Consider the following 16,661-nt stretch of genomic DNA (forward strand, 5'->3'; position numbering starts at 1 on the left):
CATCCCATGCGAGCTAAAAATACCTAGGAAATCGGCTTCATTTCAAAAAGTAAGGATGTGCTCATCAGCACAGGGAGACAATGTGGTAGACTAAATGTTCTCCCCAAATACGTCCATGCCCTCCAATCCTTAGAAACTGTGAGTATGTTCTGTTACATGGCAAAGGGACTTCGCAAATGTAATTAAGTTTACAGATCTTAAAATAGGGAGATTGGGGCTTCCCTGGTGGCACAGTGGTTGAGAGTCCTCCTGCCGATGCAGGGGGCACAGGTTCGTGCCCCAGTCTGGGAAGATCCCACATGCCGCGGAGCGGCTGGGCCCGTGAGCCATGGCCGCTGAGCCTGCGCGTCCGGAGCCTGTGCTCCGCAACGGGAGAGGCCACAGCAGTGAGAGGCCCGCGTAGCGCAAGAAAAAATAATAATTAAAAAAAAATAATAGGGAGATTGGTTTGGATTATGCAGGTGCACCCGATCTAATCACATGAAAGCAGAGAACTCTCTCCAGCTGGAGGCAGGAGAGATGAGGCAGAAGGGGAGGTCAAAGCGATTCAAAGCTTGAGAAGGACTCAATCTGCCATGCTGGTTTGAAGATGAAAAGGACCATGAGCCAGGGAACGTGAGTAACTTCTAGAAGGTGAGAATGACTCCCAGCTGACAGCCAGCAAGGAAAAGGGACCTCAGTCCTACAGCCACATGGAACCAAATTCTTCCAACAACCTGAATGAGACTGGACGCCGATTTCCCCCCAGAACCTCCAGATAAAAACCCAGATCAGTTGACACCTTGATTTGGCGCACAGAAGCCAGTTGGGCCCACTCAGATTTCTGACCCACAGAATGTGAGATAACTAATCCGTTTTGTTTTAAGCTGCTAACTTTGTGGTGAATTCTTACGGCAGCAGCAGAAAACTAATACAGACAGTGAACCAAATCCCATTAGAAGTGAGCTGTAATTACAATTTTTTTCCACTGAATAAAGTAACAACATTACAGCTAATTTTGAATGAATTGAAAACTACCCATAATCCCACCATCCTAAAACAAAATAGTTTCGGTTTTTGAATCTCCTGTTCATACACAACCTGACCTGTTTACATACAACAGGAGTACGTACCTGTTTTAAAAAATCAAGGTTAAGGGAATTCCCTGGCGGTCCAGTGGTTAGGACTCAGCGCTCTCACTGCCAAGGGCTCCAGGTTCGATCCCTGGTCGGGGAAAAAGCCTGATCCCGCAAGCCGCGTGGCATAGCCAAAAAAAAAAAAGAAAAGAAAAGAAAAATCAAGGTTAAGGTGTGCCTTACCGCATATGAAAAAGAGGTGTACAGTCATATTCCAAAAGAGTCACATTGATTCTCTTTAGGTGGTGGGATTAAAGGCAGTGTTCATTTTTCCATTTGATCTAATTTCTAATTGTTCTACAGTAAACATGGATTATTGGTATAAGAACAACAACAACAAGGCAAATATGCATGCAAAGTGTGACTCCCTGGAGATTCCTATATCGGGAAGGAGTCAAGGGGACCTGCCATTTGACTGGCTGGGAGCAGCTCAGGATTCGCCCTCATTCCCTGAATCATCTCCGTTCTTAGGAAGATGAGCCTGCTATCCAGAGACAGACCAGGAAGGATGTCCTGAAGCCTTGAGAGTGAAGACCCTGGACAAGTGAAAGCAGAAATGAAGCACTGTCCACTTTGTTGGGACAGCTGGAGGTGAAGAGGGGGCAGGACCGTGGGGTTGGGGGTGAGAAGGGAGGAAGGGCAGGAACAGCCCAACCCATCTGACTGGTGGATGCGAGGATCAGAGGAGAGGAGTGAGGTGGGCAGTCCTGGAAGCTTAGTGAACTCCCCGTTTTCTCTCTGGACTTCTCTGTCTGTTCAGATGGAGTAAAGTGATAGAGTAGGCACCCAAGAAGGCAGGTGGCAGAGAAGGAGAGTATATGTCCATGGCAGAATGGCAGCACCAGGCTTCCTGAGGGTATGTCCTAAGTGGCCGGGTGGGGAGGACGGGTCTTTTCTCATCTCATCTCATCTCATCCATCCAACACTTGTACCCAAAGGAACTTCACAGGCATCAAACGTAATGGCCATGGGAGCCACAGCAGGGGCCGCTGTGCAGACGAAATGAGCCTTTAGAATCAGCAAGGTCATTACAAGAAAATGAAATGGGACTGCCTACAATTAAAATGTATATTTAAAACTTTGTACGCATAAACTTTAAACTTTGGGGAAAAAAAAGATCACAAAGTACCACTAAAAATAGCCAGTTTCGGGCTTCCCTGGTGGCGCAGTGGTTGGGGGTCCGCCTGCCGATGCAGGGGACATGGGTTCATGCCCCAGTCCGGGAGGATCCCACATGCTGCGGAGCGGCTGGGCCCGTGAGCCATGGCTGCTGAGTCTGCGCGTCCGGAGCCTGTGCTCTGCAACGGGAGAGGCCACAACAGTGAGAGGCCCACGTACCGCAAAAAAAAAAAAAAAAGCCAGTTTCTGGTCAGGAGTTCACATGTTCAAGCTTAGTCAGGAGGACCAAGTGCTCTGGCTGCTTCCTGTCTTACGTGGCCTGCCCTGGCTGGGAATCAAGCCAGCACTGGGGGCCACCAACTCGGCCTCCTTTCCCAGGCTCTCCAGTCCTCCTCATATTTCACCTCCACTCCTGGAAGCCGAGGCAGGAGTTACCAAGGCAATCAGGTAAGGGATGGATGTGTGTAAGGGGACTGACAGGTGTGAGATACTGGTGTCTCCTACACCTCACCCCACTCCAACACACACACACTCACGCGCACACACACACTCGGCGCACAAGCTTCTGTACTGCAGGCCAGAACCAGACGGCCAGGGGGCCCTGCAGCCTCCCAGTGGACCGTGGGGAACCCGAGCATCCCTCAGAAGCACAGTCACCGTTAGGAAGTTCTGGTTCCAGTCCCCAAGGTCCTCGTGATGTAGGTGTTCCTTCTGGTTAGTGAGCTCCTCGGCACCTTTCCTAACGGCTGTGTCATAAGTCCCCCTCTTCCTTCAGCTAGTGTGAGCTGTAGGGTTTCTGGTGTCAGAGCCCACGCTGGTGACAACTAGGCTGGGCTGCAACATGGCCACTACGGGAAGCATTTAAGGCTTCTACACACAGAACCACAAGATCTCATTTTCAGGGATCCAAGCTAAGGAAATAGTCAAAGAGTTAGGCAAAGACGTTCTCACAGTAGTATGAACAATAATTTTAAAAATTGATATAGGTTTTATGAAGATAAGGACTTTTGTCTGTTTTGTTCATGGCTGGATCCCCAGAAACTGGCTCAATAAATATATATTGAATGAATTAATAAACCTAATGCTGATCTTTGAGAGGATGGCTAAATTAGTACAGTGCATCCATTTAATGGAAGGCTAAGTAGTCACTAAAATCTTGTTTTAAATAACTTTTCAGTGACATTGGAAACTATTGTATATCTAGTATAGAAATTTCAAGACTACATGTATATCATTTATTTCCAACGATGGAAAAGGTATGTATGCATACAAAATAATGTGTAAGGAAACACACAAAAAATGTCTGCAGAAAATGATCCTTAGGAAGTATGGCTATGGGTGATTTTGACTTTTCCTTTTTTTGTATTTTCTAAATTTTTTCTCAATATACATGTATTACTTTCCTAATCAGAGAAAGTTATAGAAATGTAATTTTGCTTCACAGTAAATATTTGGTCCTCACTTTTTAAAAATTAATTAATTTTTGGCTGTGTTGGGTTTTCTTTGCTGCCAAAGGAAGGGGGGTACTACTCTTCATTGCAGTGCACGAGCTTCTCATTGCTATGGCTTCAGTAGTTGTGACACGCGGGCTCAGTAGTCGTGGCCCGCGGGCTCTAGGCGCGCGGCTTCAATAGTTGTGGCACACCAGCTTAGTTACTCCGCGGCATGTGGGCATGTGGGATCTTCCAGGACCAGGGATCCAACCGGCGTCCCCTGCATTGTGAGGCGGATTCTTAACCACTGCAACACGAGGTAAGTCCCTGGTCCTCACTTTTAAGGGTCCAGAAACTCAAGAACCAGGGACTTGTCCTCCTGGACGTGATCAACTGGAGGAACATTGCAGAAAGCCTGGGGGTGGGGTGTGGATTATACGGAAAGGCCTGTAGAAAAACTGAGAGAGGCGGTGGTGAACCAACTGTCTCTCCTGCTGTTCTGAGACGCCTCCCTCTTGAGATGCCATCTCCTTCCTCTGTCACCTGTCCCCCGTACTACTTATATTTACTACTGATGAAAACGTAAACATCACATTTGTGGAGCGTTTTAAAGCAAGTGGCGGTGGTCGGGGTTACTTTAGTCAGGCTCTAAGGAGCCCATCATTTCCTAAACAGAGGAACTGACCCTATTCGCAATATAGTTAATAAGACCAATCGCGTGAACCACGCAAGTTCAAGTGAGTAACCGCGGCTCCCCCGCTGCCTCCCCGCGCGGGCCGGAGCCCACAGGTCCCCAAGCTCCTGTCTGAAGCCCCGCCAAGAGCGTCACATTCGTCCCCACAAATCAGCAACCTGGAGAGCTCCTCTTGCCCTCGAGGTGCGGCTCATGGCCAGCACCAAGAATAACATTAGCCAGACCTCTGCCCGGCCTCAACGCTGAGCCCCACGCGGCTTCCGATGGCTGGGCTCTCGAGCCCCCAGGGCTGGGGCCCACACAAGGCGGAAATCCCGGCTTCACCCGCCGCGTCCGAGATTCCACCCGCCAATCCCGTGCGCAGGAGGCGGGCACACGGCCTCGTCCCGGCCGAGGATTGGTCGCCCTGGAGGGGCGGGGACACTTGGGCTCCTGCGGCGCAGTCGGTGAGTGTGAATGAGGAGGGGTGGCGGGATCCGGCCCGGAAGCTGCGGGCAGCTACCGGGATTCGGGTCTGGGGCTCTGCGCCCGCTGGGCCCTCCGTTCTCCACTCTTCTTTTAGGGCACCTTTGAGCCGACTTCTGCGGCGGCCCGGCAGACGCAGAGCCTGGAACCATGAGCGTGGGCTTCATCGGCGCTGGCCAGCTGGCCTGTGCCCTGGCGCGGGGCTTCACGGCCGCAGGTAAGCGCCGGGAGGCGGGAGGCGGATGTGCGGACGGTTCCTAGCCTACCCTGTGAACCGCCCTCCACCCCACGAACGTGAATGAATGAAGAAAGGGGAATTTGTGTCTGCTGGGGGAGAGGAAACTCCTCTTAAGCAGCAAGAGAGTCATGCCCGCATAAGGGATTGAGCGGGGAGAAGGACACTAGCAGCCGTCTCCACATTGGTCAGAACGTCGTGGGTTTTGACTCTGCTTTCCCAGGGAAAGCATGGGAACCGGGTGGGCCATGATCCCCAGTTGAAAAGCCCTGTCTTCTCCAGGCATCCTGTCGGCTCACAAGATAATAGCCAGCTCCCCGGACATGGACCTGCCCACAGTGTCCGCGCTCAGGGTAGGTGGGGCAGGGGGGTAACTGGGGAAGAGGGTGAAGGCCCAGGAGAAGGATGGCCTGATGAGCTGAGCCCCTGTGCTGGTCCATGGTCGGCGCTGACCTACCCACCAGGAGCATAATCCTCCACCTTCCATGGGGCAGCTCAGGGTGGTGGGAGCACCCAGGCAGACAGACTTGGGTTCTAATCCAGATACTGGGGTGGTTAGAAGGTTAGTTGAGGTTTTATGTATGGAAAGCACCTGGCGCATAGTAGGTATCCAATAAAATACTCACTTTTCTTCATCCACTGGCTAAGTGGCCTTACGGTCCTCGGCTACTCTGAGACTCAGTTTCCTCATTTATAAAATGGAGACCACAATAGCCACGTAGCTGAATTATTCTGAGGCATAAAAGAGCGTGTTGGGAAAGAACCTGGCAGGTTAGTTGTTCCTCTGTCTAAAAAAAGAATATCCCAAGTCTTCACCCCAAATCTGAGCAGTGTGGGAGAGGATGTCTAATGAGGCGGGCGACAGGCAGTGTCTGTGCCTGGGATGGCTGATGTTACCAGCACTGGAGGGCCCTGTTTCTCCATATGGAGTCTTAGAGAGATGGGTATCCTCCAGCCCACCCCTGGACCACACAGAGACTGCACTCTGATGAACAAGTGTCTGGAGTTGGAATACGGCCTCGCTTCCGACCATTGGGCACTACTAGCATTTCACCTTTCCCTTTGCCACTTTCCAGCCATGGAGACTTCTTACCTGGCAGAGGGGTGCCTTGGGTTCCAGAGAAGTGGGGATGGGGGACAGCTATTTCCTGGTTGCCATGGGGAAGCTTGTCCGCATCCAGCACCTATGCTCACTTGCCCGGTAGCAACATTGGAAGACTTTGTGCCGGTGGCGGTAGGGGCAGACCCTGAGGGGCTGGGGCAGGGAATTCCAGGCTTGTTGCGGGGTTCAGCTGCTCCTTGGGAGTTCCTGGGCCTAGTGAGGCTGCACACTGTGAGCCCAGTGGTCTCCTCCCGCAGAAGATGGGTGTGAACCTGACCCGGAGTAATAAGGAGACAGTGAGGCACAGTGACGTCCTGTTCCTAGCCGTGAAGCCACACATCATCCCCTTCATCCTGGACGAGATCGGGGCCGACATTCAGGCCAGGCACATTGTGGTCTCCTGCGCGGCAGGTGTCACCATCAGCTCTGTCGAGAAGGTGCCCATCTCAGCCCTGGCAGTCCTGTGTGAGGGGAGGAGGGGTGGGTGCTAGTGGGACTGGCCACTCACTCGGCCCTCTGCCTTAACCCCAGAAGCTGATGGCCTTCCAACCGGCCCCCAAGGTGATCCGCTGCATGACCAACACGCCCGTGTTGGTGCGAGAGGGCGCGACAGTGTATGCCACGGGCACCCATGCCCTGGTGGAGGATGGGCAGCTCCTGGAGCAGCTCATGAGCAGCGTGGGCTTCTGCACTGAGGTGGAGGAGGACCTGATTGACGCCGTCACAGGGCTCAGCGGCAGCGGGCCTGCCTATGTGAGGCCCTCATATACTTACGCAGCCTTCCGGGGACCCAGGGGCGCAAGATGGGCTGGCAGGCAGGCCTGGGCTGGGGGTATCACCCACCTCTTGGGCAAGGCAGGCTGGTGGAGGAGGTCAACCCTTGGAGCTAGTTCCAGTCATCAGGAAAAGTAGACCCTAGGGGGTGCCCCTGAGTGCCTGCTGCCCCAGGGCTCAGTGAGTGTCTCCACAGGCGTTCATGGCCCTGGACGCGTTGGCCGACGGTGGGGTGAAGATGGGCCTGCCGAGGCGCCTGGCTGTCCGACTGGGGGCCCAGGCCTTGCTGGTCAGTATCTTCCGCCTGCGTGTTCTGGACCACAGTGTGGGGATGGGGTTCTTAGGGGTCACTGGGCCGGGGCACGGCTTGGTTGGGAAGCTGGGATAAGGATTGGGGAGGAGCAGTGGGTGTGGAGAAGCTCATCTCAAGGGGCACCAGCAGTTTTCTGCTCTAATGCTTCCCTCCTGCCCTAGGGTGCTGCCAAGATGCTGCTGGACTCAGAGCAGCATCCGGGCCAGCTCAAGGACAATGTCTGCTCCCCTGGGGGGGCCACCATCCACGCCCTGCACGTCCTAGAGAGCGGGGGCTTCCGCTCCCTGCTCATCAACGCAGTTGAGGCCTCCTGCATCCAAACACGGTGGGTCTCTCTCCTCCTCTGCCCAGGCCCTCTACTCCCTGCCAGCCCCAGTATGGGCTGCACACCATCTTGCAGAATCTGCCATCTTTGGTCCCATTACCAATGCTGGAGTCTGTGCTCTGTTTTGTTTTGTTTTGTTTTGAATTTATTATTATTTTTTAATTTATTATTATTTTTTTAATTTTTAAAATTTTTTAAAATTTATTTATTTTTATGTGCTCTGTTAATAACCACGATTTATTAGACTTTGTTAGGTAAGGGTTTGTAGGCCTTCATTTAATTCTCACACAGTTCTGATAGCTGGCGTTAGCTTGATTTACAGATGAGGAAGTCGAGGCTTAGAGATACAGCTCTCCCAAGGTCAAACAGCTAGTAAGTGATGGAGGCAGGATTCGACCTCAAGTCTTTGACCTCCAGTCCTGTGATTTTTCCACACTCTCTCCCCATCTGATCACAGATAACACTTAAAGCTCTACATCTATGTAGTAACCCTACTTAGTTAAATAGCACTTCTAGGAAGCTTAGGGGAGTTTTTGGTTTGGGGTTCTAAGTTTGGCTGGTACCAAGTCAACAAGGGTTGGGGGTTAAGTGAATGGGGAAGCCTCATGCAGCTCTGGCTCCTCCTTCAACCTCTTGGGGCTTTGTCTGCAGAGAGCTGCAGTCCATGGCCGACCAAGAAAAGATCTCCCCAGCTGCCCTCAAGAAGACGCTCCTGGACAGAGTGAAGCTGGACTCCCGCACAGTGACCTCACTGACCCCCTCCAGCTCAGGGAAGCTCCTCACGAGAAGCCCAGTCCCAGGAGGCAAAAGAGACTAAGGCAGCCTCGGTCTGCCCTTCTCTCTGTGACTGGAGCCCTCGGATGAGGGACGCTGTGTAGTGCAGGGGTAGACTCAGTCAGTCTTCAGGTCCTTGTGATAAAACCTCCTCAAGTCTGTTCAGACCAAGCAGCACTAGTTTCCCCTCCTGTCTCTGGTTAGAAGGTGCTCTGAAGGGGTGGTGGATGCTGGAAACCAGATGCAGCCTTGCACACCTCACACGGTTACAGGAGAGAGAGGCTGGGACTCCAGTCAGAGCCCCAGCTCCATAGGGAGGTCTGGAGACCTTCAGCTGATGACCCCTTCAACTGGGGTCCTCTGGCTGGAGCCCAAGGCAGGGTCAGTTTGTTGCCAAGTCAAGGAGGTAAGAGGTACAAAACATGACAAGAGCTTTTCTCTTTGAATCGGTAAATGGAAAAGAAGAGAGTGACTTAGAATGATCACAGTTAATCAGAAATGCACCTATTAGACTGTTCTATTTAACTCTTGCTTCCGAGGTATACCATTGAAAGTGTGTTATTCAGTGCTGCTAAGCTTAGCTGCTTTAATAAAGCTTTATTTTTTATTACCCTGCTTTTCTTATGCTTTATCTTAAGTCATCATTCTAGAGAACTCGAGGCCCTCTCCAGGTGCTCCAGCTTCGGGAGAGTACTGCCTAAAGGCAAGAAGTAGGGATGAGAGGAAATAAGGGGCCAGGCCCTGAGAGCTGTAATGACACCTTGCTCCAGCCCGGCCCCTAGGGTCAGGGTCAGGGTTAGGAGATTGTGTTCTAGGATGGGCCAAAGCTCAGGGCAAAGAAGAGCCAAGTGGCCTTGGTGGGGGGCTGGCCGCAGCCCAGCCACAAAGGAGGAAGCTGCCTGCTTGTATTGGGCCGGGCGCTACATCGGATCCAGACACGTGCCCTCCGAGGGAGGAACTATTCTTTTTCTGACTTTATAGAGGGTGCCGAGGCCTGAAGGGGATAAGCAGCTTACTCCAGTTGAGTTGTTCATCAGTCGTGGGGCCGTCTACACAGCCGGACTGAGCCCGGAGGTTCCCCCTGCAGGCCGTGTCCCTGGTGCTTGCCCCCACCAGCTCCTGCCTGTGGCACTGGCTTCAACATCAGCTCTGAGTTCACATCTTAGTTCCCACCGCTTTCAACTAGGCGACCTTGGAGAAGGTACTGAATATCTTGGACCTCAAGGTTTCATCCCTAGAAATATGGAGGTCATGCTTCATCAAAAGGTTCTGGTGGGTATGAAATGAGATCGTGTGGAGCTGCTCAGCAGAACATCTAGAACATGTGGACCCTTGTGCCAGTGGAGCTCATCCTTCACCTTCCCCTGAGGAGGGAGGGCAGCTGGGCCCCAACTCCAGCGTATTCCTAGGGGGCCAAAGTGACAACGAGTACGACAATACTAAAAGCTGTCATCTTTAAGCCCTCATTATATGGCAGCCCCTTTGCAAACCCTCTACATAAAGTCTCATGGCCTTAGGAGCTGGGTATAATTAAGAGTGAGAGGTTAAGTAAGTGGCCCAAAAAGATGATAGACATTTCACCAAAGAAGATTTACAAATGGCAAATGAGATGCTCGACATCATTAGTTATGAGGGAAATGCAAACCAAAACCCGGTGAGATACCACTTCACGCCCACTGTGTGACTTCTAGTTAAAAATAAAAAGGATAATAACGAATGTTGCAAGGATGTGGAGAAGTTAGAACCCTTGTGTATTGCTGGTAGGGGTGTAAAATGGTGCAGCAACTCTGGAAAACAGGCTGGTAGTTCTTCAAAAGGTTAAACAGAGTTGCCGTATGACCAGGCAATTCTACTTGTAGATACCTACCCGAGAGAGAGAAGAGCAGATGTCCACACAAAAACTTGCTCATGATTCTTTGTGGCAGCATTACTCAAAATAGCCAAGAAGTGAAAACAACCCAAATGCTGAAAAACTGGTGAAGGGATAAAATGTGTTATACCCACACAATGGATATTATGTCAGTAATAAAAAGGAAGTAGTGACACATGGTACAACGTACGAACCCCAAAAACATCATGTTAAGGAGGTTGCTTGCAGAAGGCCACAAATTATATGATTTCATTTACATGAAATGTCCAGAAAATGCAACTCTACAGAGGTAGACTGGTTGCCTAGGGCTGGGGTGGGAATGGGACAAGGACAGGGTTTCTTCTGGAGTGATGAAGTGATTTAAAATCAGATTATGGCAATGGTTGCACAACTCTGGACATAGTTATTGAATCGTAAACTTAAAGTGCATGAATTTTAGGATATGTAAGTTACACTTCATAAAACTTTAAAGAAAGGGGCTTCCCTGATGGTGCAGTGGTTGAGAATCTGCCTGCCAATGCAGGGGACATGGGTTCGAACCCTGGTCTGGGAAGATCCCACATGCCGCGGAGTAACTGGGCCCATGAGCCACAACTACTGAGCCTGCGCGTCTGGAGCCTGTGCTCCGCAACGAGAGGCCGCGATAGTGAGAGGCCCACGCACCGCGATGAAGAGTGGCATCCGCTTGCCGCAACTAGAGAAAGCCCTCGCACAGAAACAAAGACCCAACACAGCCAAAAATAAATAAATAAATTTATTTTTAAAAAAAAAACTTAAAAAAAAAAAGGAAATAGGCAGTTCCCTTGTGGCATAGTGGTTAGGATTCTGGGCTTTCACTGCTGTGGCCCGAGTTCAGTCCCTGGTTTAATTAGCTAGGAAGTGGTACCAGGACTCAAATCCAAGTCTGATACCAAATTCTGTCCTTTCTGCACCTAGCCTGCTGGCAAGCTGTCTTAGGTGACAGGAGACTGCCCTTCATCTCCTCTCCTCCGCCCCCCTGCAAGGCCACCTCCTTCCCAGGCCTAAATCCACCAACATACATTTACTGAGGACCTACTAACTGCTAGGCCCTGGCTCATGCTTTGGTGTGTAGGGTCCATCTGGCTCAGGTGAGTCCACCTGCTCAGGACCCCCTGCCCTTTGCTTCTGAGCTTTGACCAGGTGTGGTCAGGACTAGATTTCACCCAAGGTGGCTGCGGCCCCAGGCCTCCAGGGCGTAGGCGAAGAGGGCCCCCCCTTGGAAACCAGTTCCGGTCGCCTTTCTGCAGGGCCTCAGGCCGGCCCCTCTCAGCTGCCCGCCTCCTCACAGGGCTGATGGGTGCGGGGGATGGAGCTGCAGAGGACACCCTGGACAGAGGGTCTAGCGGCTGGGGCCTGAGCCACCAGGAAAGCCCGTGAATGCTTCCTGACGCCTTGTAGGAGTAAAAGCTGGTGTGAGAGGCTAGGGCAGCCTTCCCAAGAAACACTTGCGCAGCACTCCCTCTGCGCCGAGCACCCTGTGAGGCCGGGGTGTGCCGCAGTCAGGAAGGCTTGGTCCTTGTTCTGAGTTGCACAAGGGCCGAGGAAAGATGTGGACACAGGGAGGAGAAGTGGAAAACACGGGAAGGCAGAGGAAAAGGAAGCACGGAGATGGGTAAGAGTGAGGAAGGGCGCCAGCTAACCCCCTGCCCGCCCTCCCCCACTCTCTGCTTCTCCACCTGGACTCTGGGGGCAGCCGGGCCTAGAGCAGGCACAGCCCTCGTTTCATAACTGACTTCTCTCAGGACCCCCCAAACACTCCCTCATCTGTTGCCTCAGTTTTGCTCTCCTGTGAAATGGGGGCACAGACCTCCGGCCCAAAAGTTAGCAATAGTTACTTTGGGGAAGTGGGATTGAGGTTGACTTCTCAGTTGATTTCTTTCTCTGTTTATTTTGCTTTAGATTGTTGCTTGCAATAAGCAGGCATGATCTCCATAGTTAAAAGATTTTAAAATGTTTCCCCTGATCCCCACTGGCAGGCCGCGTGGGGCACAAACACACCCTTCTTCATCCTTGTCCGCACGTGACCATTACTAAGCAACGCTCTGGGGAGGGACACCAGAGAGCCTGACTGTGCTTCTTCCCTCACCGTTCGAGATGGTATAGACAGGCCTTTCTGCATATCTAGTCAAATACTTAAAGCCTTGACCTGTGCTCTGGTTTACCAATAAACCAGAACGTAGGCAGAATGGATATCGTGTCTACTTGAGATCAGTAGTGTTTTGAAAATGAAATGCACCTCTTTTCAAGGTCCAAGCCAGTGTGGATAGCTTGCTACCTTTATGTAAGAAAAGGAGGAAATACGAAATTGGATGAAGAAACTCTAGAAGGATACACAAGACACCAAGAAGGGGTACTTGTGGGGGGACAGAGGGAAGGAGGCTGACAGGAACAGGGACAGGAGTAACATCTCATTATAAACCTTTTTGCAGTGTACTGATTTAGGAATCATACGAGGGTGTTACCTAGTCACCAAATACATTCTGTAGACCTTCAGGGGGCTGCCGGGCTGCCCTGGCTGTGCAGTGCTCTAGCAGGACGCATTGCCCCAAGGCGGTCAGTCAGGGCTGGAGCGACCCGAGTGCCCTACTCTGGTCTTGCGCTGCATCCAGGAACACTCTGGGCATGAGTGTGTCCTCCTTGGCAAAGGTGGACAAATGGGTGCTCTGGGCCCAGCCTCTTCCTTCCACCTGGGCCCACCTTCTGTGTCACTGTGGGCCAGAGCCCAGCTCTGGGCTCCTGTGGAACCTGGGACTCCTCCCCAGTGACACTGACCACGTCGTGTGGTAATCATCTGTTTTCCTGTCTGTTTCCACCACCAACTTGGGTGCTTCCAGGTATGGGGAACAGGCTGGGTTGTAGGCCATCCCTCCTGGTCCTAATGCTTGATACCCAGTAAACACAGCTGAATGAATGCATACAGTCATGAATGAATGAATGACAACTCTTCTGCTTAAATGTCAGTTTGGGCTCTTACTTGCTGTGCCTCAAGAAGCTTCTGGTTTACTGGGGTGAAAGCCCTGTGCAGCTCCCAGCCTGACCCTCAACTGTTGAGTTCTGACTCTTTTATTCAATCAGCCAGTGTTTGCTGAGCACTTCTGAGATGCTGTGCTCGTGCTAGATTGGCTGGGTTGTGGGGAACTCTTAGTGAATTTCTATCCTGGCCACTCTGTCTCGGGGGCATCTCTAATAGTTCACCCTCTTCCTCCCTCAGGGCTGCCTGAGAGCTTTTTCAGCATGTGGACACCTCAAAGCCATCTGTAATTTCATACAGCTCTGGGGTTCCTTAGGTAAGAGGGAAGCACCTCAGGAATGTTTAGGTAAAATGGGATTGGGATGGAAATCAATTTCATAACAGCTTTCAATTTTAGAAAGAGTTACATGGATAAGTGTTCTCTCTTCCTTGAAGATAAAAACAACCAGGAATGCACTCGGTGGGCTGGAGCAGCAATATATTTGGTTAGACATCAGAGACTTCTTCTGTCAATCAAGATACGTCGATAGTGGTGACCTGGAGAAGCTGAGAAACCCCAGCACCTCTCAGGTACTGGTCACCCTGAATTGTAAGACCTGAATATTGAACTGGAATTTCATTTGTAGTATGTTTTCAATTACATCACAGTAAAGATTGTTTTCCTTCTGCCAGCTTGGTTAATGCATTTCTGGTAACAGAAAGAACAAAGGTCTGGGTTCTAATCTTCACTGGCCGGGTGACCTCGTACAAGTCATTCATCTGCTTTGGTTTCAATTTATTATTATTACATTAAAATGGAAAAATAATAATAATTGCATGTGCTTCTCCCAGGGTGGTCTTTGCTTTGGGTAAAGCCTTAGTGAAGGCTGAGTCACCGCGCAGCCAGGTGGCACCTCGGCAGATGACAGTGTTGCCCGGACACAGTGGTGTGTCTCCCACCCCTCCCCCCTCCCCTCCCTCCTGTCTCCCTCCCATCACCCCACCCCACCCCCAACCCTTTCTGCAATCCCACGCCGCAAGGTTTCCTCTTTCCTGAGATGGGAAGCCTGGCTGACATTCCTTGTCAAGCAGCTACTCATTTATAACCTAAAACATAGAAACTTTCTTAATAAACTAACATATATTTTCTTCCTAAGTGCCAGGCACAATATTATATATGCAATATACATGATCTCATTGAATCTTAATTGAGTAATTATGATGTAGTTATTATTTCCCCATTTTACTGATGGGAATACTGAGGTTTGGAGATGTTAGGAACAAAGCCAATGAAGGGAAAAGCCTGGATGCTAGAAACCAAGACTCTTTTTCTGAAGCACTGAATGTCCTGCCTCAGGCGGGCATGGCTGCCCTCCTCATTGCTCTAACTGAGGGGCCCTCCTGCCGGAACACAAGGAACGACCGGAAAACTAGGCTGAGGGGGGATGCAAACGGGGGATAATGTACAGGGGTCCCTGGCGGGTGCCCGGGAAGGAGACCTGGAACAGAGACGGGGTCAGGACTGGCCTCATTACAGCCTTCAGCGGGGGTAGGGACCTTTTTTTGAGGGTACCAAGCCACGGGAAAGCCACTCAGAGAAGTAGATATTTTAATTTTTTCATTTTAGTATGGAAGCAAATATAACCATCATTTTGAATGAAGAGAAAGGAATGAGAAATGAGTATTTACGCATCTCCTTTTCCAACGCCATTGCCCACATCTCCCCCCAAAGTCTCCCCTTGCCCTGCACACATGTGCCTGTCTCTGCTGAACCCCGTGCCCCCCACCGTCTTGCTCACTCCATCCCTCGACTGCCTCCCCTCTCCTCAGCCCTCTGCCCCAGCCCTTCACTGGTCCTTAGCATCCTGGACGTCACTCTGTTGGTCATTTTCTTATGAACGCAGTAATTTGCTGTCACCCATCACATCCCATAGGATTCTCACAAGATCTTGGGAAGCAGGTGGGGAGGGTATGAGCATCCCCATCTCACACAGGAAGAGCTAAAGCAACCGGGGGCCTTAGGTCCCAGCTTTCGGATTCCAAGTCCTCTTTCCGGTTTCCTCCACTCATTTCACAGATGGGTTCTCAGGGACAGTGGGTGGCTCCTAAAAATACCCTTTACACAGTAGGCCCTGAGGAAAGCTTGTCCTGGCTGCCCGGGGCCCCCACGGCTCAGCTGCAGAGGAAAGGCTCCATCGCGCCACTAGAGGGCGCCAGGCGCCAGCCGCTGAGCACCCAGGCCGCCTGATTCCAGTTGCAAAACGCGGAACGCCTGTGCCCTGGGGAGAAACTCGGTCAGAAACACGGATCCAGCTCGGTGCCCCGCGTGCCAGCTGCAGCAGGTGATTTCATGTATTCACATAACAAAGCAGCTTAGTGTTGGTTACAGAGGGAAGCACTTGAATCATCTTCCTCTGAGCAGCTTTTGCCCTCTTCCCCTCAGCATCATCATCCCTGGTGGGAAAAGCGGGACACCTGACTGCCCACACCGGGGTCCCTCCCCTGGGCATCCTGGGCTGAGGGAGAGGAGCCTTCTCGAGGGCCCCTGTGTCCAGGCTTCTCATAGGTCATCTCAGTCAATACACACCAGCCTTGCTCAAGAAGAAGCCTTAAATAAATAAGTACTAGGGATATAATGTACAACGTGATAAAGGGAACACTGCTGTACGTTATAAATGAAAGTTAAGAGAGACCTAAGAGTTATCGTCACACGGAAGAATTTTTTTCCTATTTCTTTAATATATTTAATATTTATATGAGGTGATGGATGTTCACTAAGCCTATTGTAGTAATCATTTCATGATGTATGTAAGTCAAATCATTACACTGTACACCTTAAACTTCCACAGTGCTATATGCCAATTATATCTCAATAAAACTGGGGAGAAAAACAAGCGGCCTTGAGAGTCAGATCGTTTAGTGGTCCTGTGACCCTGGGCAAGTTACTTACCCTCCAGGCACTTATCTGCTGCATAAGGATGATAACAGTCCCCACCTTGAAGGGTTGAGATGAGGATTAAATGAGATAAAGGGCTGGGCTTGGTGTCTGGCAGGAGGTGAGTGCTAATGACTGGAGGTGCTGTTGTTTTTACTATAATTGTTCAGGAACCTGACGCTCAGAGAAGTTAAGCGTGAGAACAGGCCCAAGAGCCAGGGCCTGGCGGAGCCAGAGTCAGGCTCAGGTCTGGGTGTGCGCATGGCCCCTGTTCCCTGGCACCACTGACTCCAGACCTGGTTCTCAAACCAGTTGGTCACCTGCCCTTTTTTTTTTTTCGGTACGCGGGCCTCTCACTGTTGTGGCCTCTCTCATTGCGGAGCACAGGCTCCGGACGTGCAGGCTCAGCGGCCATGGCTCACAGGCCCAGCCACTCCGCGGCACGTGGGATCTTCCCGGACCGGGGCACGAACCCGTGTCCCCTGCATCGGCAGGCGGACTCTCAACCACTGCGCCACCAGGGAAGCCCCACCTGC

The 16,661-nt window shown here is 51.3% G+C and overlaps 1 protein-coding gene across 9 annotated transcripts; it reads left to right on the forward strand.

Moving 5' to 3' along the window:
• Positions 1 to 4,784: 4,784 nt before the first annotated feature.
• PYCR2 (pyrroline-5-carboxylate reductase 2) lies at positions 4,785 to 13,953 on the forward strand. 9 transcript variants are annotated; one of them, XR_010941444.1, is made up of 9 exons: positions 4,785 to 5,043; positions 5,344 to 5,414; positions 6,421 to 6,600; positions 6,695 to 6,916; positions 7,134 to 7,226; positions 7,412 to 7,575; positions 9,331 to 9,550; positions 13,452 to 13,527; positions 13,647 to 13,953. XR_010941444.1 is itself a non-coding variant. In XM_067729600.1 (7 exons), the coding sequence occupies exons 1-7, from the start codon at positions 4,977 to 4,979 to the stop codon at positions 9,413 to 9,415; spliced, it is 882 nt and encodes a 293-aa protein (XP_067585701.1). In that variant the 5' UTR covers positions 4,785 to 4,976; the 3' UTR covers positions 9,416 to 13,531. The 9 variants fall into 9 exon arrangements, 6 of the variants coding, with proteins under 6 accessions (XP_067585701.1, XP_067585703.1, XP_067585699.1 ...); XR_010941443.1 differs by lacking the exon at positions 13,647 to 13,953 and having other exon boundaries at positions 13,452 to 13,531; XR_010941445.1 differs by lacking the exon at positions 9,331 to 9,550 and having other exon boundaries at positions 4,786 to 5,043; positions 13,647 to 13,948.
• Positions 13,954 to 16,661: the final 2,708 nt, after the last annotated feature.

Source organism: Pseudorca crassidens, chromosome 2 (genome assembly GCF_039906515.1).
Source record: "Pseudorca crassidens isolate mPseCra1 chromosome 2, mPseCra1.hap1, whole genome shotgun sequence".
NCBI classification, from domain to species: Eukaryota; Metazoa; Chordata; class Mammalia; order Artiodactyla; family Delphinidae; genus Pseudorca; species Pseudorca crassidens.